General features: G+C 47.8%; 1 protein-coding gene and 2 long non-coding RNA genes across 7 annotated transcripts in view; 2 read left to right on the plus strand and 1 right to left on the minus strand.

Moving 5' to 3' along the window:
• The window catches only part of INPP5A (inositol polyphosphate-5-phosphatase A), a 184,389-nt gene that overhangs the window by 10,179 nt on the left and 148,693 nt on the right, over positions 1-25,517 (plus strand). The window contains exon 1 of one of the 5 annotated variants that reach the window (XM_064431652.1): positions 1,660-1,677. The exons of 3 other annotated variants lie outside the window; for them this stretch is intronic. In XM_064431652.1, the coding sequence (XP_064287722.1) occupies positions 1,675-1,677 (3 nt within the window). In that variant the 5' untranslated portion in view covers positions 1,660-1,674. Of the gene's footprint in view, positions 1-1,659; positions 1,678-5,826; positions 5,846-25,517 lie in introns of those variants that run through there. One more of the 5 variants, XM_064431655.1, reaches the window with a different exon arrangement.
• Positions 409-1,952, minus strand: LOC135306983 (uncharacterized). Its single transcript, XR_010367747.1, has 2 exons — positions 1,864-1,952; positions 409-1,768 (listed from the first exon to the last, which is right to left on the minus strand). It is a non-coding gene; the product is annotated as an uncharacterized LOC135306983 (long non-coding RNA).
• Positions 14,379-16,193, plus strand: LOC135305922 (uncharacterized). The gene is made up of 2 exons (XR_010366923.1): positions 14,379-14,518; positions 15,928-16,193. It is a non-coding gene; the product is annotated as an uncharacterized LOC135305922 (long non-coding RNA).

A 25,517-nucleotide genomic window follows, 5' to 3' on the forward strand; every position in this document is an offset into this window, starting at 1 on the left:
TTAATTACTTCAGAATTTTCATTTAAGGACAGAATTTGTGCTTTTCTCAGACTCTCTGGGCAGAGAAGACCTTTCTGTGCACTCTTGGGCAGAGAGCTGTCATTGGGTCCAGCACTGCATCCGCTTTGCTCAAAGAAGGTTCCCTCTGACAAAAGCACAGGCTCTTTGTGTCCCTGATCTAACCATTCAAAATGGTTTTTAAAACCATCTGTTCAAAGTGAAAGTTTTGATCCACAATTCCTATTGTGCTTTTTATTGGAGGAAGAAATTGAAAAACTGTTTGGGTATTTTTTGTATTTATTTTTAACTTCAAATGCTGCCAGACACATGAAGAAGTCAAGAACTGGGTGGGACTGTATGATAGGACCAACCCACGCACTTCAGAGAACTGGATGTGACCCAAAAATCTTCTGCTAAAACAAGTTTATTTTCATGAACTGGCAGTGTTGTTTTTCTGGGCTGGGAGGACAGGCTTGATCCTGGCTCCACTGCTTGCCAGGCTCTGAAGCCAGTTCTCATTTGTCTTGTGGGACAGCCTTTTAGCAAAAAGGAAAATACCCTTTTCAGCTGCCCTTACTAAATATTAAAGTATTTATTTATGACCATTGTGCACCTTTTACTTATCTCTGAAAAGAAAGATCTGTAGTTCCTTTCCCACTTTTTCATAGATTACATGAATGTTGTGTGGATATGCTTGTCCTTGTAGGCTGTTACTATGATTGTAGTGTCACTGAGGTGTGTGAAGACAAAGTTGTCTCCCAGGATGGATGAAGACAGAACTGTATCAGGCAGGTGAAGGGAGACATCCTTGATAAGTAGGTGAATTTCAGTGCAAGACCTGCTTGTGGTTCTTAAAAATAATGAACTTCTGTGAACATTCAGTGTTGTATAATGAAAGCGCGTATTAAACAGATAAGGGCAGAAACTGCTGTGTTCAGAGCCGTGCAGGAGAGGTGCATAAGGAAAGGCCAGAGAGCTGTGGTACCTCCATCGCTGGAGGTACTCGGAGCCGTCTGGACAGGGTCCTGAGCCCCTGACTCTTGGGAGATTTTGCTGGAGCGGGGAGTGGACCTCCAAAACTCCACCACATTCTATGACTCTGTAGCCAGACATTATACATTTTTTCCTTGGTTTTATCTTCGTTGCTGATGCCATTGCCCATTGCTTTCCAGCACTTGCTAGGGATGACAGCATACTTCTGTTTTCAACTTCTTGTGGCAAATCCTCATTCCCTTTTTATCTGCATTTCTGTTATGGATGTAGACCATTTCCAGATGCTTTGCAGAGTGACTGGTCCAGGAACTGGAACGTGTGCATGTTTCCCTGAAAACTGGATGAAAACCATGCATGTTGTCTGTCAGCTTATAAAGTCTCTAAATATTGGGAAAGCTTCCTCGTGCTCTCTTGGTGTGTGGGAACTAGAATCTCCAAGTCAGGCTTGCAGCTCTGATGGGTTTTGTTTGTTTGCTTTTCTGTTGACATTTCAGTGGCAAATAAACACGCTGTTCCCAGTTACTTCGGAAGTGGAAGGAGGTGGAAGAAGGTTCCAAGTGCCCGGGACTGTAAGGGCAGTGGATCCACAGGGTTTACTGGCAGCTAATGCGATATTTACCCCAAAAGGAAGCTGCAGTGGAGGCATGTGCTGGGAAGTGACTCAAAAGCAAAGAAATTGCCATGGTTTGTATGTTTCTTTTCTATCTACTCGTGTGCTTGCAGCATTGCTGGTTTTTGCCTGAAGTATGATTGGTCCAAACAGCTGTGCCGAGACCTGGGAAAAGATGTCATAGGACAGAAAGTGAAAAGAAAGTATTCCTCTGGACGGACGTTTTTGTTCAATCCCCGTGTCATGTGCAGCACAGAGACCTGCCGTTTACTTGGGAGTGACTCAGCTGGCGCAGCCCGAGCTTCGGCCAGCGCTCTGAAGCTGCCGGTGGGCCCGGGGCTCGGCAGGGGCCGGGGCTCGGCAGGCCCGGGGCTCGGCAGGCCCGGGGCTCGGCAGGGCCGGGCTCGGCCCTGCAGTGCCGCCTCCCCGGCAGCGGGGCGGCTGCCGAGCCTGCCCCTGCCGGGACTTCCCGGCCTGATGGCACAGCTGGCTCCCGCTGCCTCGGCGCTCCTGGCCGGGCTCTCCCCGGGGCCGGGCTCTCCCCGGTGCCGGGCTCTCCCCGGGGCCGGGCTCTCCCCGGGGCCGGGCTCTCCCCGGGGCCGGGCTCTCCCCGGGGCCGGGCTCTCCCCGGGGCCGGGCTCTCCCCGGGGCCGGGCTCTCCCCGGTGCCGGGTTCTCCCCAGTGCCGGCTCTCCCCAGTGCCGGGCCGGGCTCTCCCCGGGGCCGGGCTCTCCCCGGGGCCGGGCTCTCCCCGGGGCCGGGCTCTCCCCGGGGCCGGCTCCCCCCGTTGCCGGGCCGGGCTCTCCCCGGGGCCGGGCTCTCCCCAGTGCCGGCTCTCCCCGGGGCCGGGCTCTCCCCAGTGCCGGCTCTCCCCGGGGCCGGGCTCTCCCCGGTGCCGGCTCCCCCCGTTGCCGGGCCGGGCTCTCCCCGGTGCCGGGCTCTCCCCAGTGCCGGCTCTCCCCGGGGCCGGGCACGGGCGCTCCGCTGGGCACCGGGGCACAGCCGGGGCTCAGCCGGGGCTCGCGGGTGGTTCCTGGGCAGCGAGTGGCCCCGGCCGAGCAGGGACAGCACACGGAGCTCGGGCGGTGTCACGGTGCTCTGGGGGGGCTCCCGAGGCCGTGGTTGTGGTTATCGGCAGTGTTGTGTCTCCATCTCCCCGTTCCCTCTCTGCCAACAGAAAGCAGCTTTACATCTCTGTGAGTTCTTTATTGGAGGAGTGTCTGTCTCGCCTGCTGCTCGAGGTGGTGGGCATGGGTTTATCCTGAAAGCCTGTGCAGGGTCGTGTCCTAGAAATGGAGAGACCCATCTGTGCCACACACCATAAACACGCTGCTCGGTATTGAATGGTTTGTGACTTAGGTACACTTCTGCAGTGGGATCCAGAAATGGGAACGAGGACTGGAGCAGAAGAGGATGGACAGGGCTCTTATCCAGAATCACAGCCATCTCCCTGGGATGTCACACAAATACTGAAACATTAATGTGTATCCTGCATAAGAGATAGTTGTTTTAAAAAACAGCAAACAACTAAAACCCAACCAAGAAAAAACCCTAAGCAAATCCCTAAACTCCCAACCCCCCAGGCAGTTAAAAGTGAATGTTGTGTAGCCTCAAACTTGGCAGCCCAGAGCCAGCACTGCTCTCTCTCTCACACCAGTGTCTGTCTGTCCATTGGTGCCTCTTGCCGTAGCATCGTAGTGCCCAGGTGTGCTCCAGCTGCACTGCTCTCCAGAGTTTAGAAATGCACTTAGTTGGTTGTGTGATGGGTTTTTTTGTTTCTTTGTTTGTTCGCTGGGGTTTTTTTTTGTGGTGGTGGTGTTTTAATTGTTTTGCTTTAGGAGTTTTGGTTGTGTGATTTTTTAAAAATATATTTTGAAAAGAAGTGATTTCTGACAATGAACTTGAAGGAAATGTAATGTGAACAGGTTGCAATAAATACTGTTCCAGTGCACTGTGTTTGAAGTTAGTTATTAGAGAGGTGGTAAATCTCTTTGGTCCTTTTAATGCTCTCCTAGGTTTGGAAGGATAACCCAGGCTCCATGGTAGTGAGTTTTCCTGGAGCAGTGTTCTCCCTTCTGCCTGTCTTGTACCTTTCTTCTCCTTTTATCATTACCTGTGCCTCAAAGATGGATAAAAATTGAAGTTCTCATGTCTAAAGCCATGTTGCATAAATACTACTGTATGTATATACAGAAATCTTGTATATAGCAAAATGTACAGGCTGTTTTGGGACCTCAAACAGGAGCAACAGATGAACTGAGCTCAGGTAGTATTTATGATTAATTAATGTTATGGTGCCTGGAGAGTACAATTGGCAGTATAAATGCATTGTAAATGATAGTGTGAACTGAGAAGACAAGGTCTCAATATGGAAAAGCAAACTGTTTTTAAAACCTCCCTAAATTTCAGTGCCTGATACAGAACCTGGAGTATAGCAAGTGTCTTACCTTGTGGAAAAAATGCAAAGCAAATGTTGAAGGACATGGCATTAACAGATTATTTAAATGCCTGGGGCACCTGACAGGCTGTGGCTGCTGTGTGAGCAGAGCTGGAGGTGCCTGTTGCTGGGAGCGTGGGCTGGGTTTAGACAGCCTGCTCTGCAGCTTTGCTGCTCCTTCTCATCAGATGCTGCGTTTGCTTAAATGTTGTAAGTAGGAATAGAGGTGAGGCTACTTCAGGGAATGCTGCACCATCAGCGAAGTGGCCGTGCTCTGCATGTTGTTTGTTTGGCACATGAATTGATGAGTTGTTTAATTAGTTCCCCCCCGTTAGTTCCTGTGCTGTTGGGTAGCTCAGTGCTGGAGAGGCTGCTCGGTGCTGGGCACTCTCTGCAGAGGAGATCAGCACACAGCTAGGTTTGTTGTGGAAGTGAAGGATGGCAAGAACCAGTTCTGGAAAAGCCTGTGTTGCTCATGGGACTCTGGAAATGGCTGGGATGGGGGGGTTTTGCCCAGCAGGTGTGCTGATAAAATTGAGGGCCACAGAAGTGTCTGCTCTCCAGACTGCCTGACATTTGCTCCTCTGATAAATTGCAGAGCACAAACCAAAGCAGGGAGCAAAACTGGCCTGCTTTCATTGAGCAGTGCTTCAGACTTTCACTGGAATTTATTGCTGCATCGTGTTTACTTCTTTGAGTGTTCTTTGCAAACACAGCAGCGTCAGAGTTGGCCTTAAAAAAGAAGGCAATGTGCAATTTCTGTTCTACCTCATTTTGTTTCATTGAATTTTTTTTGAAATGTGTCTGCCATCCTTGTTTGGCAAGCCCCCTGAAATCTCTAGCCACAAGAAGCTCTGCTTGCCATCCGTGAACTGGATTTTCTTTTAGTTTTCTTTCCCAAGTTGCTGTTCTTTTTTTAAACTCGACACAGACATTCCTAGCAGTTGGGTTTGTGAGAGCAGCCTCTGTGAGTGGCTGTGCCTGTGAGCAGTGTGAGCCCAGAGCTCTGCTGCTCCTTTGGTTACGACAGCCATGCTCTGTCATGGAGCACTGCAGATAACAGGGAAAAGAAAACATGCCAGTTCCTGGATTTTTACCAAGTAACTATGAATTTTGGTAGTTCAGCAATGTTTAGGACTAGCATGTCTAGAATAGACCTTTTTTAATTTGTCAAACAGAATATGTTATTTTCGAGATAAACCAAATTTAATACTCTGCTAGTTTTTAAACCTGACAAATAGCTAAAGGTAAAAAACCCAATTGCTGTATTCTTCCTTTAGAATGATTTTTATTAGTTGGTGTTGCAGCAATGTGTATCTCTTGTACTGATGTCAGTCCTTCCTACTTGTCAGGGAGAGGAACTGTCACATCTTTATATTTAGTGAGTGAAAAGGTTAAAGTGCACTTTTCTTCTCAATTAATGGATTTTCATCATGTGTTGAACCTGGTCTTCAGTGTTTTAGAGCTGCTGAATTCTCCCAGTTGAACAGCTGGCTGTACCCCAAGGCTGGGCCAGAGGCAGGTGATGCAGGTGTTGCTGTGTTTCTGGTTGGATTCCTGTGGATGGGTGGGATGTAGGAAAAGAGAGAGTGATGAAGGTAATCTCACCCCTAAGGAGCTACAGCTGTGCTAATGAGCAAGAATTAAGAACAGGCCTGCCCTTAATAGGCCACAGCTAAATCCAGTTAGGATGGGTATTGTAAAAGAGTAGGTTGGCTTGTGGAGAAGTTAGATGGAGTTTGTTGGCTGTGCTGAGAAGAAGGAGTCAGTGCTGTAAGGAGCTGCCTGTGAGAAGTCACCAAGAAGGTATGAAACCTTTGCAATAAGATGGCAACAGATTCCCAGCAGTAGATGGGGGGAAGGAGGGTTGTGCTGCACAAGGGGCACAGCCCTGTGGGTGCTCCTGTGACACTGGCACTTGTGTACCAGGGCTGTGTTTGAGGGCTCTGGGCTCAGCTTAGGGTGTCTCCAGATATGGGTCCAGGTGCTTATCTGGCTGATTCCTGAGAGCATCGTAACTTGGTACTTGGAATGTTAGACATGAACTTGTAATAACAATCTTAATGAAAATGATGTGAAATTATTTATCCAAGTTTTGACCTTGACGTGGCTGCTTCTATTTCTTGCAGAAATCAGTGGGTTTTCATTAAATATCACACAGAAACTGTCATTGTGTACAAGGGAAGACAGGAACGGAAAGATGGTGTGACTAGTGTTTGTAGTATCTGTTCTTACTGGTTTATCAGCTCCATGTTAGTTTTTTTTTTCTTGGCTGATTAGCATGATGCTGTTACTTACATTATTTTTTTTAATGGGAGATTTCATAGGGTTTATCTATGTAAGTAACTTCATTGACCCCACAAAGCCTCTTGGTGCAAAGAAAACAGACAGGATTTTCCACAAATAGCTGTATTCAAAGTGAAACAGCTGAGGATTGAGTTGGAGGATAAGGTGTGTGTTATTCAGAAAGGAAGTAGGAAGCATTGGAGTGAAGCTGTGTGTGTGAATTCTCCCACTCTTCTGTATAAGGATAACTCACAAAGGTGATGTTTTCCTATATCTGCAAATATTTATTACATTAGATGGATTGATATTTTAAACAAAGTAAAGCTCTTGATGAAATTTAGTTTAAGTTTCCATATGGAAACTATGTCAAATATAATCAAAGCAGACAGGCAAACTATTAATAAACCGTGCCTAGCAAATCTTTTAAGGTTTTGGTGACATCTTTATGGGTTAGGGTTTAATATGCTTTTTTCAGATACTCACTGAAATGACTTTTTCTTCCCAAATTGTAGTAACTACTGGAAAAGTGATTGTGTGAAAACGATGTTACTGCGTCACTGGCTGTAAAGGACGGGCCATGTGTGTTTCAAACTCTGCCATTCCATTCCCACGCTCCTTGGGAGCCTCTCTCATGATGTTCTGTGTTACAGTGCAAATAATGTGGATTTCCAGCTAATCCTCAAGCATGAATGCTGTGACTGCAGTTAACAGCTGCCTGAAAGTGTTACTGGATTTTAATTATTTTTTTTCCTGAACCATCTCCTTGAACAGCTTTCTGAAAATTGATTAAACCAAGTTTTACACTCCAGTGCAATATTTTTATTGTATTTTGTTTGCCTTCATCAAGTATTGTGCATGGATGTATATAAACTGAGGGCACTGTATTTCAGGTTAAGGCTGTAATGATAGAAACATGTATGTGCCTCTTCAGTAAAAGAGAGATGGAAAGACTAACCAGAAGGCTGGGTTTTGAGTGACAGGGTGCAGTCTTTACTAACTCTTACAGTGGAGCTTTTTTTCCTTCTGTAATGTAATTCAAGTGTTTTCAGTGCAGGGAGATACCTAGCAGGATAAAACCTTCAATTTTGGTGGTTTTTTTTTTTTTCATCTTCCATAAAGGTTATTTTGTGCCAATGGACTGAAATTCTGATAAATCCTTCTTTAGAAAATGGTTTCAGCAGCAGCTGTCTATAGGACATGCTGCATCTTAAGAGCAGCATGAGGTGATTTAAGAGGTGAGTTCTGCAGTGAAATTTTTCAGAGCCGAAGTTTCAGGTACAGTCTTTGTGGCCAGCTGTGTTTGGGGTGCACGTTGGGCAGCAGACAGCCTCCTCTGTTCAAAAGTTTGTCTTCATCTGGTCAATTTGAACATGACTCTTGCTGCTTTTCTTCTCTTCCAGCCTTCCTCTGGCTTCTCCCTTCTCTGTATAACTTTGCAAACACAGATCAGGGCTGTGCTCTGCAACTAGATCCTTTTCTTTTCCCTTGGCATCGCATGTGGTCAAAGCACAACCAAGGTGGCACAAACAGAATGGGTTCAGCTCTCTGGAACTCTTCCCAAGCTTCATCTTTAAGACGCAGATTTCCGTGGCAGTAAGGGAGGAAGTGCGACCAGAGCTTTTAGTGAGGCTCTGGTGGGAGTGTCGGACAGGTGATGTGTTGTTCCTTTCAAGCACATAGCCCTGGGAAAGCTCCCACTGAGAAGCTTTCTCCATGCTGATGAAGGGAAGAGCAGATTCCACTTGTCCTACAAGCTGTTCCCAGCGTCCCCAATGTGCCTGTCTCTCAGATGCCTGGCCAGCATGTTTTATTCATGTGTTTTGGGGCTAAGCTCGATTTCAGGTGTGCCAGCAGACAGGCTTTGCTCTTTGGTGTTCCCTTGATTTGCAGCAGAGCCTGTGGGTTGCTTTATGCCTCATCTTCATTCTTATCTCACCTAATTAACTCCCAGGCATTGCAGGAGCCCTTGGGGTTAATGATGCTTCCAGCTCTCCTGGCATCTGCTTTCTCTCAACAATCTAATCTGCTGAGAATAGAAATATTTAATTTAAAAGTTCTACAGCCAGTGTATGGGAATGTAGGTGAAATTTATCAGAGGCCAGCTGTGATGTTGTGGTTCCTTTTGAACTCTGAAAGCTATTGCAGAATGTTTGTATGTACTGACAGGAATGAGAAATGGGCAGGGGGAGGAGAGAAAGAGAGACTGCCTGTTTTAAATTATTCAAGAATGAGACCCTCACAGAAACAGAGCTGCAGGCATTTTAGAATCTACAGAAAACTCATGTTAGTTGGTATAATGTGTGAGATTAATTTGAAGATGTCCATTAGGTATGGATTTAATGACTGGTTCTGGCTGCTGAGTTTAAGACAACCTTAGCTCTCTACCTGTTGAGATTGGTGGCACTGTTGCTGGGGGCAGTGTGGGAACCAGTGGGAAACCAAGGGAAGAAACGGTACTTGCAGGTGTGCCCAGTGTGAGGGTGTTACCTGCTCCCCTGTGCACAGGGGACAGGTCCTGGGGAGCAGCAAGGAGGTGTGACCTTGCTTTTCAGCGTCAGACTGACTTGTACCCTTGTATTCAGTCAGTCACAGGATGGGTTGGGATGGAAGTGACCTCAAAGCTCATCTTGTTCCAGCCCCTGCCCTGGCAGGGACACCTTCCCCTGTCCCAGGTGCTCCAGCCCCAGTGTCCAGCCTGGCCTTGGGCACTGCCAGGGATCCAGGGGCAGCCCCAGCTGCTCTGGGCACCCTGTGCCAGGGCCTGCCCACCCACCCAGGGAAGAATTTCTCCTAAATAGCCAACCTAAATCTCCCCTCTGTCAGTGGGAAGCCATTCCCACTGTCCTGACATTCCAGGGCCATGTCCCCCTCCAGATCTCTTCAGGCACTGGAAGTGCCTTTAAGCTCCAACCCTCCCAGCCTGCCTCCAGAGCAGAGGGCTCCAGCCCTGTGCTCAGCAGAGGAGCCTCCTCTGTTGCTCCAGTGTTTGGCAATGCTGACTTGCTAAAGGCAAGGGGAAAATGCCTACTTTTTTTCCTGTCCATGGAGTGTCTCATGTATCTGGACTTCTCAGAAATTCAGAATGCGATTGATAGGGGGGAAATAAGCAACCATTTTCCTTTGGATGAGGAAACGTACAGTAAGCTTTTTAATGGAGAAATTAATTGAAATGATTGCCACTCTTGCTACTGATGTACATCCTTAAAACTGGACTGATTAAGAGTCTTTTGAAATCAATGAGTTTATTAAAACCAGATCCAGTAAATGGAGATAATATTCTTTCTTCTCTAAAATTCAGGGCTTGGATAGAGAGTGTCTCTGTCACCAGCTGTGTGAGGACATGTAGAAGGATCTGACCTGGGATATCCAGCACTCAGCTGCTGAGGGCCATGGGTTTGAGGAGGGTGGTTTGACTTTGTATTCATTTGCTTTTTATACTAAGGATGTTCCTGGGAAATTTGGTGGCTTCTTATTTCAAAACCACCCTGTTGCCTGGTCTTTTAATATCTCTTACTGGTGGTTGGAATATCAAGCTTCCTGCAAGGCTGTGCAGAGAATGTATTAATCTGGGATGATTTTTTGTTAAGTCCTCTATGCAGGGATATTTTTTTTCTGTTTTTGTCTAGGTATCTTCTTTTGTACATGTCCTCATTTTTACACTGTACCATCCTTTCTCTTAGCGTTTTTCCTGCTGATCACATATCAGTAGAGCAAGAGAACTGTACTTTTCAATCCCTTGTACTAAAATAGGACAAATCTTTCTGAAACATATTAATGACATTTTCTTCTTGGACTCTGAAGGATTCAAAGCAGGCTTAGCTTTGCATCATGAGGAACACCATGGCTTGTTGGATTTGTTGGGAGCCTGTTGGCAGTGTCAGGAGGGCTGTATGCCTGCAGTGTTCCTGGCTTTGAAGAATCGCTGTTTGGTGGTAGAGATAGAAAATGCAATGAGTTCTTAATAGTTGTCCTGTCCATCAGGATTAATTGTTCATAAGCAAGGTCATGTGTGAATGAATTGGTACTCAAATGATGCTTTATGGAATACTTTGGAATATAAGGCAGTGGTTTCTGTGGATGTTTGCTCTAAAAAGAGGAAGTCTCCTCCCCTCTGGCAGTGCTGTCAGCAGCCAGGCTGATAGTCCTGGTGACGGTCACCAGCCCCTCTTGGGCAGCTCTGGCAGCCGTGTTGGCCATGGGGGTGAGCCTGGCTGCAGCCGTGATCTCACCCTCATCAGGACGTTATTTCAGAGCTCCGTGCAGCCACCACGGTGATGTGGAATGATCTGTGGGGATTGCGTGGTGCCATCTCTGTGGTAACCACAGCTCCGCCTCACATGGAAAAGGGATTTTTAGAAAGTAAAGTATTTTTAGCTTCCCTGACTGAGCTGCAGCAGCTGGGAAGGTGGAGGGGCCAAACCAGCATAGGCAAAATCTTTTCAGGCTTTACCTTCTCTGGATCTGAGCACACTGGATGCCAGCCTTGCCTTCCATCCCTCCTCATGCTCTGGGTGTGCTGGGTCCCAGCAGCACTGCAGTGGCTCTGCCTGTGACCAGTTGTGCAGGAAGGACATCAGGCTTTGTGCTGCCTTTAGCTGTGGTGGAGCTCAGGCTTGTGCATAGCAGCATCAGAAACTGTTTGGACATGAGCTGCCTGCTGGGTGTTGACATCAGAAGGCTGGTTCTCTGCTGTTAATAAGGCTAAGGAGAACACTTTTTAACCTTGAGCTCAGACTCTCAATGTAGTAATAAACTCCAGATCTGCCTCTGTTACATTTATGTCTTCCTCTTGCTCTTGTACAAAAGATGAGTGAGGGAGATGCTGCTGCACGTACCAGGGAACAAATAAATCATCCCTGAGTAGGGTGTACAACAGTGCCAGAGGCTGGGACAGAGCCGAGGGCAGTGTGGGAGGGAATGGCTCCTCCCGGAGGTGCCTGGGCTCATGTGCCAGCAGCTGGCATTTGGCTCAGCAGCCACACCGGCTGTGCTTGGCGCTGTGAGCTCTGCGCAGTGTCTGCCGCTGCTGCCAGGACAGCTCTGTGTCCCTGGGCCCAGGCTGGGGTGGCTGCACTTCCCAGGGCAGGCGGGCAGCTCTCGTGGGACCCCGGGCAGCAGCACTGAGGGACATCAGGGTGGCTCCACTCAGTGTGCAGGTGGTCATCTGGGGAGCACCTGGACTAACCTGTTCAAAAGTTTAGTGTTTTCACAGTTGGGAAGCCTGGGCAGATATTTTCCTGTTTTCCCTGTAGAATTGCTTTAGATACATATCTGTTGATTAATGCACTGTTGAGGATGTCTTTTTTTCTAATGTGGTTTCAAACGCTGTCACAGAAATGGGACTCGCTCTAGAGGAAGTCACTGGGGGAATGGGGGGGATTTAGGGCAGGTTGTCTCAGCTCATGGCCCCCAGTGTGTCTCTCTCCCCCACCACCCTGCTGAAAAAGCTGTATTTGTGGTTTTAGAGGCCCATGAGCCTGAGCTACCTGCAGGTGAGGCAGGTGCCATGGGGAGTCAAGGCAGATGTGCAGTGGTGGGAAGGCACTGAAGTGGCTCGGGTGCTCCTTGGCTGCTCCTCGTGTTCCACATGTGCAGATGGGGCTGGCTGGGGGACCTGACCAACCTCAGCCCAGTCGAGGGAAGGGACAGTGACGGCCATGGGCCGAGCAGGGCACAGGTGGGGATGAGCTGCCTGGTGCCGGCTGAGAGAGTGGGATTTGGGACTTAGAGAAAATTTAAGCGTTTCATGAGATATCAAGTAAGTGGGGAAGTGTTTGGGGGTTAATGCTCTCTAAGGGAAAGCAGCAGCTGTATCTGGGGATGTTTCATGGCTTGCATTTCCCTGCTGTCCTGGATGGAGCAAGCTGGAATCATGCGCTCTCTCCTGCTGCTCTGCTGTTTGCTTGGGAACAGCAAGCCTGACATTCAGCATCTGTTCGAGCTTTGCCTTGGGCACTCTTGAGGTCTGTGCTAAGTGCGCTGTGTCTCTGTGGGAAATAATCTATCTTGGATAATACGGGCTGAAGTGCAGGTTAAAATGCTTCAAAAGCTCCAAAGTGGACTTGGAGACCAAGTCCTGAGTATTTTTATTGATATTTAAAAATTCTTTTAATTGGTATATTAATTTCCTGTAGTGGAAATGTCTGTTTAACACATTAAGTCATAAAAGATATGACACTTCAGTTACAAACGCTATGTCTTTGCACTTTTATACTATTTGGTAGCAGTGGTTTTGGAAAGAATCTGTTGATTTTGACCAGCAGTGTTCAGACTACCTCGAGTTTGATCTTGTGGGCTAAATACTTGTCTTAAAGGCTGGAGTGCATCACTCCTGGTGGTTTTCTTCAGCGAAGACTCAGCAGGCTCACTCCTGTCAACAGTAAGGGGAAGAAATCAGGATGTTTTTCTTGTTTTGTCAACAATAAATTGATAGGAAGGAATGTTTTGAGATGTGAGAGCCTTCTGAAAGGGAGGTAAAACCATAATGAGATGTTTGCATAGGTACAGAAGACACAAAGGCGTCCTGCTGTTAAGTGTTATAACGTATTTACAGTAGATGCAAGATTTGGTCAGTGTGGGAACAATGATGCCTTTCTTTCTCGCTGTTCCTTTCTGTTAATAGTTGGTGTGTTCAACAGCCCCACTGAAGAGCTCTGAATAGCAGGCACTTGCCTTCAACAATACGCTTCTGTTTTGGAAGCCTAGGGCTGCTTCCAGGATCACCTCTGATGGGTTTAGAAGGTATTTCCTGAGTAACCTTGACTCTGAAGTGGTTTTGTCTCTAGTTTTGTGGCTGTGTTGGAATTGCAAATGAAGAATTAAAAAAAAAAAAGTAATCCAAAATTATCCAAGTTTTCTAGGGAACTCCTTAAAAATACTAATGAAGCTGGGGGTTTTTGTAATTAAAAAATGAAAATATTTCCTTTTGTAAATATGGAATGATGCTCTTAGACCCTTCTTGCTCATACTTTAACAGTATAATAAGCCAACCTGAAAAGGCAGATAATTGGAAGTAAAATGCGTTTAATTAACTTTTGACCCTATCAACTTGTTTGGCTCCTAAAAGTCAGTGAAATCTTCACATTGATATTGGCAGTGCTAGTTCTAGTGCACACTTGTGTCTGCTGCTGTTCCCTGTAAACTGCTGTCGTGCTGTCTCCCCACAGTGTGATTAACTCCCAGCAGCACCATGGGTTGTCTGGCTGTTATAGCAAGAAGTGCCATTCAGAACTAGAGTTTGCACCTCAAGGACTTTAACTCCTCCTAGCAGATGGAGAGCTAGATATACAGGTGTATAGGTATAGTGTTGCTTTGGGGTCCGTGAATTTGCAGCCTGTAGCTGGAATCCAGCCTGGTTAGAGCCAGTGGCTGCCCTGAGCACCATTTCTACCAGTCTGTAGCCAAGTACTCGTGGTTAATTTTACAGATGTGCTATGGCTTTGTCTGGGGTTTGAGAATCTGCCCATGAACACTCCTGGCTGGGTTATACATGTAATTACTGCTTAAAAGTCACACTGAAGTGGAGAACCAAGCTGAGCATGTGTAATCTGGGTCACTTCATTAACTGCCCATCTGTGTGGGATGGTGCCAGGGAGAAGCCCGGGCTGAGGGATGCTCAGGGAGCCCCAGCTGGGATTTGGCTGTGAATCTGCCGTTTTCACCCTGAATGTTTCTGGCTGCAGAGCTGCACAGGGTGTGTCTGGAGGCGCTGGTCAGAGCTGTGCTGTCCCACGGCAAACGGGGCCCTCGGGGCCGGGCCTGACTGCGGCCCGCAGGCCGGCCTGGCTGCGGGGCGGGCGGCCCTGCTCGGGGGGGAGGCTGCCGGTCCCCACTTACTGCTCCCTGGGAAATGCCTTCTCCACAAGGACACCCTCGCTCCTTGTCACACGCCCTAATTCCGGGCTGGGGCTGTGGCTGGTGGCTCTGCAGCAGCGCCTGGCAGCGTCGTGCTGAGGAGACTCAAAGCCAAGGGAGGCTGCAGCTGCGGAGCCCTGCTGACCCCACGTCACAGCGCCATCGTTTACTGTGCTTTGCACTCTAATCTGTACGAACTGTGGAATTATCACCGTGGCTAATACCGTCTTGTTAATTAAAGACTGGAAATTGGAGAAAAATTCTGGAGTTTTAACATGGTTCAGACATTTGGTGTGCCTTTAAGGATCTCTAACAGGCCAGTTAGGGCTGAAAACAAAAGTAGGTCTATTTTGCATGTATTAAGCTGTACCCTGTCACTTTGAACTATCTGTTCTCAAAATAGAATAAGTGGCAAAGCAGGTGAGCTGACACTGAGTGTACTTGTCACATGAGGACACCTGTGCTGGCAGCTTGGGTGGAAAACTGAGTTCCTGAGCCCCAGAAAAAAAAGTATAAAAAACTCGATGTTTTGCTGTGGAATTTGGGAGGACTTTTGAAGCTTCTCTTTTGATGTGACTCTGGTGACTTCTGAAGTTGGAGAATGTACGGGGATGGATGTAGCTAATCCCAGTGCATCAAACCATTTTAGTTTTGAGTAGAAATATAAAACAGGTATGCAACAGCCTGTACATACCGGATACTACGAGTGAATTAATAAATCCAGTTAGTTTTATTAACCTGTAAGTTCAGTTGAGTAAATTTTGTGTTGCTATGGAAAATATCTGTGTGAAAACTTAAAAGAGAAACAAAATCCAGTTGGGCATGTAAGAAGGCTATAAGCATGGGGCAGGAAGAGAATTTTCCACTTGGTCAGTTGTTTTCCTAAAATACTGAGTGAAGTGCCCTCACTTGTACTTCACCTTATGAATAAAGAAAGTATTCCAACAGTCGAGTACAGGTCTTAACTTTTTTGAGGGAGGAAATTCCATTTCTCACGTGGATCTGAAGTTTAAGTCAGCATTCAGGTCACCTTTTAAAACTCCTCCTTGTGCCTCTGTGTTAGAGGGGCTTTTGGGAGAATGCTGGGTGCAGCCAGGCTGTGACCTGCGTGGGGTGACACTGGTGACCTGCAGTGGGGCTGCTGGGGTGGGTGGCTGGTGTATGTTGGTAAATATCAACTACTGCACTCTTCCAGGAGGGCTGGAATTGGTGAGAGACCAAGTTTTTTAGTGCTGAGCTGCTCTGAAAAATGAAATCCATTTCAAGGATGGAAATAGTTGCTATTGTTTAAACTAAATTAATGTGATGGTGAATTATTTGCTGTAGGTTTTGACAGTTTCCATAACTCTTTTCCTGTGGAATGGGCTGTAGATTGTGTTGGTGCCACGAGGTGGAGAACAGTTTGTCAATGTAGAAAAGTGTGGCATGCAGAAAAAAATCATAATGTGGGGAGTCTGATGCACAGGGTTGCTCGAGGGTGGTGGTTCCTGAGCTGCAGCCTCCCTTCTCCCTCTCATGCTGCCTGCAGGCTCTCTCTGTTGGGAGGCAGCAGCTCCAGCCTGAGGATGGTAGGACAGTTTCCAACCCAAGGGAATGGCAACTGTGTTGATAATCCTAATTTTCAATCCTGAATTTAAGGACAGTTTTACTCTTGCTTTTTAAGTAAAATTCACATATTTTATGTTGACATATTACTAAAATTTACATATTCACGTATTTACTAAAATGCAAGTATTTCATGTTTCCAGAGCTCTCCTAGAAAGCATGTAAAAACACGTACTGCTGTCCTTGTGCGTGTGTCCCCAGATCTGCAGCATTGTCCTGAAATGCATCCTCGTGCCCTGGTAGCCAGCGATGAGTCCATTGCAGTTTCATCTCTTTCAGGTGATCAGAGGAAAACTCAAGGTGGCTTTCCCCAGTGTAACCCACAACTCATTTGGGATGTTTAAAATATGAAAAAAATGTAATGGAGAAAAGGTCAATAAAGTTATCCTTACTTTTTCTCAGAGTTTAATTGAAGCCTGAAGCCCATTTTCCTAAACAGGAAAAGAGCCATTCCAGCGCCATGAGGAATGTTGATACTAGGTGAAGTGCACTTCCTTGTGACAGAGAAAAATAGAGGTGTTACCTCACTGCAAACAGGATATCTCTGAATAGTTAGGTTTAAATATACAATATTTTCCATAGTGGCTTTGGATTTCTGGAGCCATGGACACAGAATGAGTTTTGGCTTCAGTCACTCCTGGCTGGTTGTTGGGGGGCTTCCACTGGTACTTCACCATGTCACACATTTGGTTTCAGTGTTTGATCAAGCCTGGTTGAACAAATGTGTCCACAATGTGTTTGTGGAAATGGGATTTTGTGCTTGGCTTTTTAAATTTCTCGTACACAGAGTAGGGTTGGCTGACCCCTTAGCAGGAGCAGCGTGACCACACCAGCTGCAGAATGTTTCAGGGGGGAGTGCAAGCTGCCCACCAGCCCTCCTGGGCCGGTCCTTGGGGCAGACTCACTCTTACTTCTAATTACTGGGGGGGTTGGAGACAGAAAGTAAGTGTTTCAATTGAGGATGTCTTCCCTCTGTTCCCTTCAAAGTCTGTCTTGTCAGCAGCAGTGGATGGTGAATGTTGTGTAACAAAAAACATTTTCTCTGAAACACTTGTCCTTCTGATGATAAGCAGGTCCTAGAGTACATGCTCTTGCAGTTTTAATTTTCAGTTTTAATTTTCAGGCAGGTGCTTATTCAAGTCCAGTGTGCCAGACTGTGTATGTACAGTAGGTTGGGAAGAGCTCACTAGTTCTGGGGAAATGTATGCGTCAATTCTCTTGCTGCAGTCTTGTCTCTTATCTGAGCAAGACTTGGTTACAAATGAGGAAAAACATTCTGGAGATGTAGCTTCTAAATTGGAAGTCTGTATTCCTGGCTGTGTCTTGTGATTAATTTTGTAGATGGGTGTAGAAGAGCAAAGTGCTATTTAGTGAGTTGGGGGAAAACACTTCTAGGTGTTTTGCATGTATTTCTTTTTGTCCCTTTACGTGTGGGTTTGTATATTGCTAAGCCTTGTCATTTTCATTCTGCTCTTTTTATCTGTGAAGCTTTCTGCTGGCAGCAACTTCCCCATGAGCTTAAGAATCTCTTCAGGAGTCCCCAGTGCAATGTTTTTCTGGCTCTTCAAGCTCAGGCTGTCGTGCCCTTGCTAATCCTCTGCCCAGGCTGATGGTCAGCCCTGCAGCCTGACTTGCTCAGGTTGTTGCTTTGCACCTGGTTACTGTAAAAGGCTTTCCCCACCTTCTGTGTCACACCTGTCTGGGGTGTGCTCACACACAGAGCGTGTCTGGCCTGCCAGATTCAGTCTGTCACAGATCCTTTGCTCCTTGTCATGTCTCCATTTAGTTCACATTCCATTATTTTGAGGATAAGCTCCCTAACTTCATGTGAAGCCCGTGGCTTGCTCAGCCTTGCCAAGACATTTTGTGTCAATAGTGGGAAACTGACTTCTGGTTGCTTGGTTTGTTTATTTGTTTTTTGCCAAAGCTTCCTGTCTTGATTGCTCTCCCACTGGATGTGCCAGGAGATGTTTTTGCTCTATTGCAGGACAAAGCCATGTGGAAATCTGCAAAGCTTTGAGGGGGACACTAAAAATTTGAGGAGTTGAACAGGCTGTGTGCTCAAACAACAGCATTCTGTGCTGGCTTCTAGCCTGCTGAGCTGCCTGTACTCTTACAGTCTTCACAGCTAATATCGTTTTAACATATATTTGCATATATAAAAACCACATGCATGTGTTTATAGCTAAAGAATAAACTGGGGCCTAGGCTGCAGTACCTGTGCTGGGTGTAGTGCCTGGCACACTGGGTACCACTGTGGGGCTGGCACCCCTCCTTGCTGTGATTCTGGATGGCACAGGGACAGGGGAGCTGAGGTAGCTTGTGCTGGAGTGAAAGCTCCGATGGAAAATGCAAATAGGAGCGAGCTGCCGAGCGTTTACCTGTGAAATGCAACCTGAGAACCCGAGTCACACTGGAGGGGGATGGAGGGTGCCATCAGGTGGGGAGCGGATCACAGGAGCCTTGGAGGAAAGGTGCCCTGGGGCTCTGAGCTGGGCGGCAAAACTCACTCACTCTGCCTGAGCAGTGAAGCTTTGTTGTCCCAGCCACGGTGGTGCTTCACATTTCTGCCATTATATATGGAACTTCTGCAGTTTATTCTTGTTTGTCCAGCTCATTGCCTTGCTTTACCCTTTGCTTGTGTAACACTAGTGCTACTGAATATCAAGCACAGATACAAAAAATGTTTTATAAAGCATGGCAAATAAATTTGCCTTTTTTTTTTTTTTTTTTACAAAAAGGACACTTTGAAAAGTAATTTTTCAGCACCTGAGTCCTTTGGAGCTGGTTGCAGCTGTGCAGCCTGTCAGATCACTGCTCATGCAATGAACAGAGTTTTCTTCTCATACCTGGGGCTGGAGTTTGAGGTGTTTCTGTCCTTGTCGTGGCATGATCAGGGACAGCATTGGGGGAGCTGCCAAATCCCAGCCCGGTACTAAAACTGTGGCAACAAACCTGAAATCAGAATGTTTGAGGCCTTACTCATTTGCTTCTGATTGTTATACTGTAAAGAATTCTTGACTCCTGTTCTCAATTTCATATAGCCACAGAGACTTGTGAGAAGTCACATTTTTCGTAGGAATGATATCTGAGGAACTCACCTGGCCATTGGAGTTTTCTCTAAAAAATAATCTAAAAAGATCTAAGTCACAAACACAAAGCACAGGTTTTGAGTGCTGAGGCAGTCGATGCAGCTGCAGGAGCTCACTGCACAGGCTGCACTCCAGTAAATGCCTGGGAAGGACTGCATGGCAGGAGCCTCAGTTCCTGGGATGATCTCCTGCTTGGCAGGTACTTGCTTACCTTCAGCAGCTGTACTCTGAAAATGTGCTCTCATTTCTGCACTCTTCACTTGCTGCCTGATGTGATCCTTCCCTTTCACCAGTGTTCAGTGAAAATCTGCAGAAAGGTGCTTTGGGCCCTAATTTTGCCACACCTAAACATGAGGTTAGCTGTAAGGCAGGAATGCTTCAGTTCAATTGCCAGTTTGTTTTGCAGAGTTATATTGAAAATTGTGAAAATAACAGACATTATTACCCTTTGTTAATATCTGTCCCTGTTTTCAGTTAGTTTCAAGCAAAAAGCCTCTTGCCTAAAGCCTGGAAAATTGTGCAGGAAATGCAGATAGGAAGTGATGGAAGCCCAGCAGCTCTTCCAAGGCTTGCTGTGACAGCTTTTCTCTTTGCAAAAGAGTTGTGGTAACAACTGCCACTTTAGTTTTCAGCAGCCCCTTTGCAGCCGGGAGGGTTTAGATATTAAATACCTTTTGCATCACTAACCACTGATCACACTGGTATGACAGTAACTTAATGAATTTATCTGTTCACAACTGGAAATGCACATTACAAGTAATTACAGGTGGAGCTGGGACTGTGTGTGCCCTGAGAGCCATGAGAGCTTTGGTGCTCCCCCCTGGGGGTGGTCACAGCACCTCTGGGCTGTCACATCCACAGTGATGCTGGGGGAAGTGATCCTTGTGGAGTGTGCTGTCCTGCTGAGTGTAATGGGCTTGGAAGAGCTTGACTAGGAGGCAAATGGAAAGCAGATAAATATGTATCAACACTTGATGTGACCAGGGGGATAAATGTAGAACAGCTGTCTGCAGGGGCAGGAACAGGTAGCACAGCATTTCAGCTGTGCTGGGAGAGCTGCCTCTCATGTCGAACTGTCCTTGTGTTCCAGAGCACAGGGGCTCCTTTGGCCGTGTACAACAGGACCAGGGAACAAAGTAAGCTTTGTCTTTTGACCTCTGGTTGTACTTGGATAACCTTTATTGCACTTCTTTGGGCAAAAGCAAAGACTTTTGGACTGAGTCTTCAATTTGAGTTCATTGCCATTTGTTTTACACAAGAAATGTACTCTGCTAGTTTTGTTTTCCTTGTTCAGGGATCTTGATACATACAGCTGAGGCGTGGGAGCTCAGAAGTTGTCTGTGCAGGAGGGGAGGTCGCTGCAGCCAGAGACACGGTGGTCTGGAGGCAGCAGTGGGGATGGTGCCTGCAGTGGGAGCTGGAGGAGAGCCTGGGCTTGGTACCTCTGGAAGTCCCAGTGTGGGAGCTGGTGCACTGGCAAACTCCAGCATCCTCCTTTCCTGGCCAGGTGTTTGAGTGGAAATGATCAGAGAGGTGCAGCAGCTCCCAGTCTGGGTTACACTGCTGCTCACTGGTGCCTTGTGTCATGGGAACAGCACGATGGTTTGAAGACAGACCTGGAATTAGATGTTCGTGTCACAGGTTCACGTGGGGTTGGGCTCGCAAACTCCTGAGGCTGTGTTTGGGGTATTGTGAATAAGTTTCACATTCCAGGGAAAGCTGTGCATGGCTGGGCTGAGGAGCCGTGGGGCTGGGGTGATCAGTAGAGAAGAGGCACCAGGTAAGGTATGCTGGGTTCTGTGCAGTGTGGGACATCTCCCAAAGTAAAACAAAGGGCAGGCTTTCAGAGCTGAGCAAATTCCACATGCTTCAAAACATACTGGTTGCATTCACTTGAGCATTTTAACATGAGGTGGAGCAGTCAGGATCCTGTGAGGCTGGAGTGCTGGCAGGGTGTCTTTCTGAACTGTGCATGCTTTTGCTGCTTTAGGTATTTTTACAATTTATTTTCAGCAACGGTGGATGGGTTTTTTTCCTCAAACTTGAGAAGCTGTGATCTCACTGTTGGTTATTCTGCAGGTTTTGTGTTAGCAGAGTGTGTTCATCCAGCACTGCATGCTGACACTCCTCGCTGCTGTTGTCTGCCTGATGTTTCCTTCCTTCAGAGTCTATATTTAGTGTTAAACAGCATTCACTGTGGCACAGGGCTACAGGCAGTTTGCTTTCAAGCCAAAGGAAATGGTTCTCTTTAAGGATAAGAGTGAACAAGGGGCAGGATTTCCTGTGGAAACGCAGCCACAGGAGAGTTGACTTTTACTTTGAAGTTAATGGCAAAAAAGGCAAAGTGAAACCCTGAAGAGTTTATATGCACAGAAACGATTTTTTTTTTTTTTTTGCCTGGTGAAGGAAGCCTGAGTTCAGGGAGGGGTGGGGAAGGGTCTGAGCAGGGGGCTGCAGGTCTGCATCCTTGGGGATGCTTCAGCCCCTGGACATGTCTCTGAGAGGCTGCAGTGGGGCCCTACAGGGTGGGCAGAGACCCCAGGTGCTGCCACCCTGTTCACCCCATTTCAGGTCAATGGAGCACCTGTGGCAGGTGTCACCAAGCCTGCTGGCCGCTGTGTTTGCAGTCCTCATCCAGGGCTGGCTGGTGCTGCAGAGGGGACCTGGAGCACGTCCTGGCAAGGAGCGGCTCCTGCCCTGCGTGGGCACAGAGGGGCCAGTACCTGCCTGGGCAGGGGGGCAGCGCCTGGGGCATCACACACCTGCCTGGACACAGCTGGGGCCTTGCTCGTGCTTTAGCTTCCAGGGGGAGCTGGAATGCGGAGCAGAAGGGGGAGAAGGAGGCTTGCTCGGTGGCAGCAGCGAGTTTCGCTTCTGCCTCTCCCCCACAGCGAGGGAAGCTCTGTGCACGTAGCCCCTCAGCTACAGGGGCTGGGGACTGGCAGCTGCTTTCTGTGCTTGGCTCTCTCCAGGGTCAGGTAGGTGTGCTTTCGGGATGCTGCCCATCCTGCTCCTGGGCAGTATGGACAGGTGTCCTACACGGGACTGCTGAGCTGCTGCCCATCAATGCTCTCTGCCGGGAAGGGTTTCTGGAATTCCCAAACTGCCATCAGTGCTGCCTTTTTGACACTGTAGTAACCTCATATGAGTGAATATAATGTTGCACAAATCAATTCAGCATGTATTTTTTGTTTTATCTCATGTGTTTACTATTTATTTTCTTCTTGCATGAAAACTGCTAAAATTCCATTTTATACTATAGAATGCATTTTTGTCCCGGGGTGGTGGAATAGGAAAACAATCGCTTTCAAAACATACTGTGTTTGGGATTTTTGCTTGTTTTTCCACTGTAACAAGAGGATTGAGTCCTGGTGTATTATCCTGGTGTATTCTGACTGAAATCAGAAATACTGACTGTACATCCAATTTTTATGTGTAGAAGCCCAAGGACCTTACAACTGTGAATGGATCAATATAACAACAGGCTCTTTTCTGTAACTGGGGCCCAAACACAACCCCTAAGATTTATATACTCAAGTAAATATGTGGCGATATCAGCATTCCAGACATCTAAAAGTCACTGTTTCAGTAGTCCTTGTTAGTTAGGTTTCCAAATAAATATAAATGTCAGATTTAAAGTACATCTGTTTTAAACGCAGTAGGAAAGCATCTGTGTATTTCATTTAAGATTTTGCTGCTGCTGAAGCTGGCTGCATGACACACTTTGCAAAGGGCTGCACATATCTCTGCCAATTTATTTATTTCTAAGCTTGCCTCTCTGCCAGATGTCTGATGGCCTTTTGTGGAAACTTAAGGGAATACGGAGGATGGTTATTTCCAGTTGCATGTATCAGTTCTGGTGCTTTGGCTTCTTTGAAACTGCATCAGCAATGTTTTATAAATTGAGCAAAACTGTTTTCCTTTGAGGAATTTGTTTCTCTAAATTGTTTCTTCTGAGATGTTCATGGTTTTGAATATTCCTGTTTCTCCTTGTATGCTTTATTTTACCATAAAGAATCATCTAAATAGTTTCTTCGTAAATTTTTGCCCTTATAGCAATTACATGTTAAGTGCAAATGTAGCACCTAAACCTTGTTCTGGGCTATCCCAAGGGTGTAGGAGGGAAAAGGATTTGGCTCCTGAATAACCAAGATGTCAGTAATAATATATGTAGGACAACAGAGGCTTCCTGTGTTCAGTTGGTTTGTTGGTGGGTGGTTTCCCCATCCTTCCTGTGCAAAGCAAACCCAAAACCTTTGCTTTTGCTCGAGCACACCTGGTTGTGACACGCAGCAGTGGAGGAGGCTGCTTCAGTGTCACCTGTCAGGAGAAGGGTCTTCAGGTCCCTTCACCTAGGCTGAGCAAGCTGGAACCACACTGCTCTTCTGCAGGCTGCTGCCCTGGCATTGCGTGTGCAGCCCACCCTCAGCTCCCCAGAGCTGTCTGCCTCCAGTCCCTGATGGCAGCGTTTGGCAGAGACTCATTCCCTCTGTCAGGAGTAATCAGTGGAACAGCGTGTAGTGCCCAGCACTTGGCTGCCTCCTGAGCCCCAGCACGGCCAGGTGTGCTCACCAGTGTTCCCTTGGGACTGGGCACCCAGAGCTGTGTGCCATGGAGCCCCTGGCAGCCCCAGCGTGGCCAGGTGTGCTCACCAGTGTTCCCTTGGGACTGGGCACCCAGAGCTGTGTGCCATGGAGCCCCTGGCAGCCCCAGCACGGCCAGGTGTGCTCACCAGGTGTGTTCCCTTGGGACTGGGCACCCAGAGCTCTGTGCCATGGAGCCCCTGGCAGCCCCAGCGTGGCCAGGTGTGCTCACCAGTGTTCCCTTGGGACTGGGCACCCAGAGCTCTGTGCCATGGAGCCCCTGGCAGCCCCAGCGTGGCCAGGTGTGTTCCCTTGGGACTGGGCACCCAGAGCTGTGTGCCATGGAGCCCCTGGCAGCCCCAGCACGGCCAGGTGTGCTCACCAGGTGTGTTCCCTTGGGACTGGGCACCCAGAGCTCTGTGCCATGGAGCCCCTGGCAGCCCCGGCATGGCCAGGTGTGCTCACCAGTGTTCCCTTGGGACTGGGCACCCAGAGCTCTGTGCCATGGAGCCCCTGGCAGCCCCAGCGTGGCCAGGTGTGCTCACCAGGTGTGTTCCCTTGGGACTGGGCACCCAGAGCTGTGTGCCATGGAGCCCCTGGCAGCCCCAGCACGGCCAGGTGTGCTCACCAGTGTTCCCATGGGACTGAGCACCCAGAGCTCTGTGCCATGGAGCCCCTGGCAGCCCCAGCATGGCCAGGTGTGTTCCCTTGGGACTGGGTACCCAGAGCTCTGTGCCATGGAGCCCTTGGCCCTCCATCCTTGCTGGATGCCCCGGGGCCTCGTGTGGCTCACAGACCCGTAACGGGTGGGTTGGGGCTTTGAGCTCCTGCTGGAGGCTGTGGGACACCAGATCACTCCTGATGACTCCAGAGCTCCTTCCCAGCATGAGATGCTTTGTCTCAGCTGAGCATTTTGCCAGGTGTTTGTGGCAGCCTTGTTGGCAGAGGATGTTACCCATAGGAGAATGCCATCAGTTTCAAATCACCTCTGCCTGGCTCACCCTCAGCATCACCAAAACAAATTTGGTGTTTTCATGTGGAAGCTCTGAATAAAGCTGAAAATAGGCTTTGTGGACTATTGGGCCATTGCAGATTTCTGTAATAAATGCATCTTTGACCATAGCAGCAAGGAGCAGGAAAAAACCCCAATCCGGAAAACCTACTCTCTGGACCAAATTGAAATAAATTTCCAAGTATCTCCCTTAGCCCTTTATTCTTTAAATAGCATGTAAACAACTGTCATTGTCTGTTCTGCTATCAAATACGTGTATTAGATCACTGTGTATTTATTAGTGTGTTAAACTCCCCTGGGATTCACTTGGTGGTAAATTCACAGCTCTCTTGGGACTGTGGTATTTTGGTATGAGGGCTCTTTTTCTAATAGAATACTGGGTGTGTTGGAGCTGCCTCACTGACAGCTCGCGCTCTCCTGGCACGTTCCTCCTGGCACTGATTCTGCAGCCATTCTGGGAAAGGCTACGACTTTCATCCCTAGCAGAGCAGTGCTCCATCACACAGCATTTGGCTCATAAATAAGGATATATATCTTCTTGAGGAAAGAGCATTTATTACTCAGAGGAATTGATGGACACTGCTTCACAGCAGGGCACGCAACTCATGACCTTTAGCTCTTGAGCTTTAGGTCGCAGAAGTTACTGTCTGCAAACATGAGCACTTACAGAGCACATTGTACCTTATTGATTTAAGGCAGATTTTTTGCAGGTCTCCTGCTCTGCAGTGACTCCCTGAGCTGCTGGGCTCAGATGCCCAGAGCTGTCGGTGTGCCAGGCTAGGAGCATGTGTCTGTGTGGAATGACTGACCCGTGGTGCTCTCACTACTCTGTTTACTTGCTGTGGAGAAGGCTCTGGGAGTCTGGGGATGTTCTGCTTCATGGTGCCAGCACAGCAGGGCTGTGGAAAGGCCTGCAGCTGACACAGACCACTGGATTAATAAAACATGTGGGATGTTTTCAAGCCTTCATAAAACTCAGCCCACAGGAAGAACCGTTTGGATCGCTGGCCTTCAGCTCCCGGGAGATGCGAGTCTGGATGGTGCTG

The sequence above is a fragment of the Passer domesticus genome, chromosome 8, assembly GCF_036417665.1.
Source record: "Passer domesticus isolate bPasDom1 chromosome 8, bPasDom1.hap1, whole genome shotgun sequence".
Classification (NCBI taxonomy): Eukaryota; Metazoa; Chordata; class Aves; order Passeriformes; family Passeridae; genus Passer; species Passer domesticus.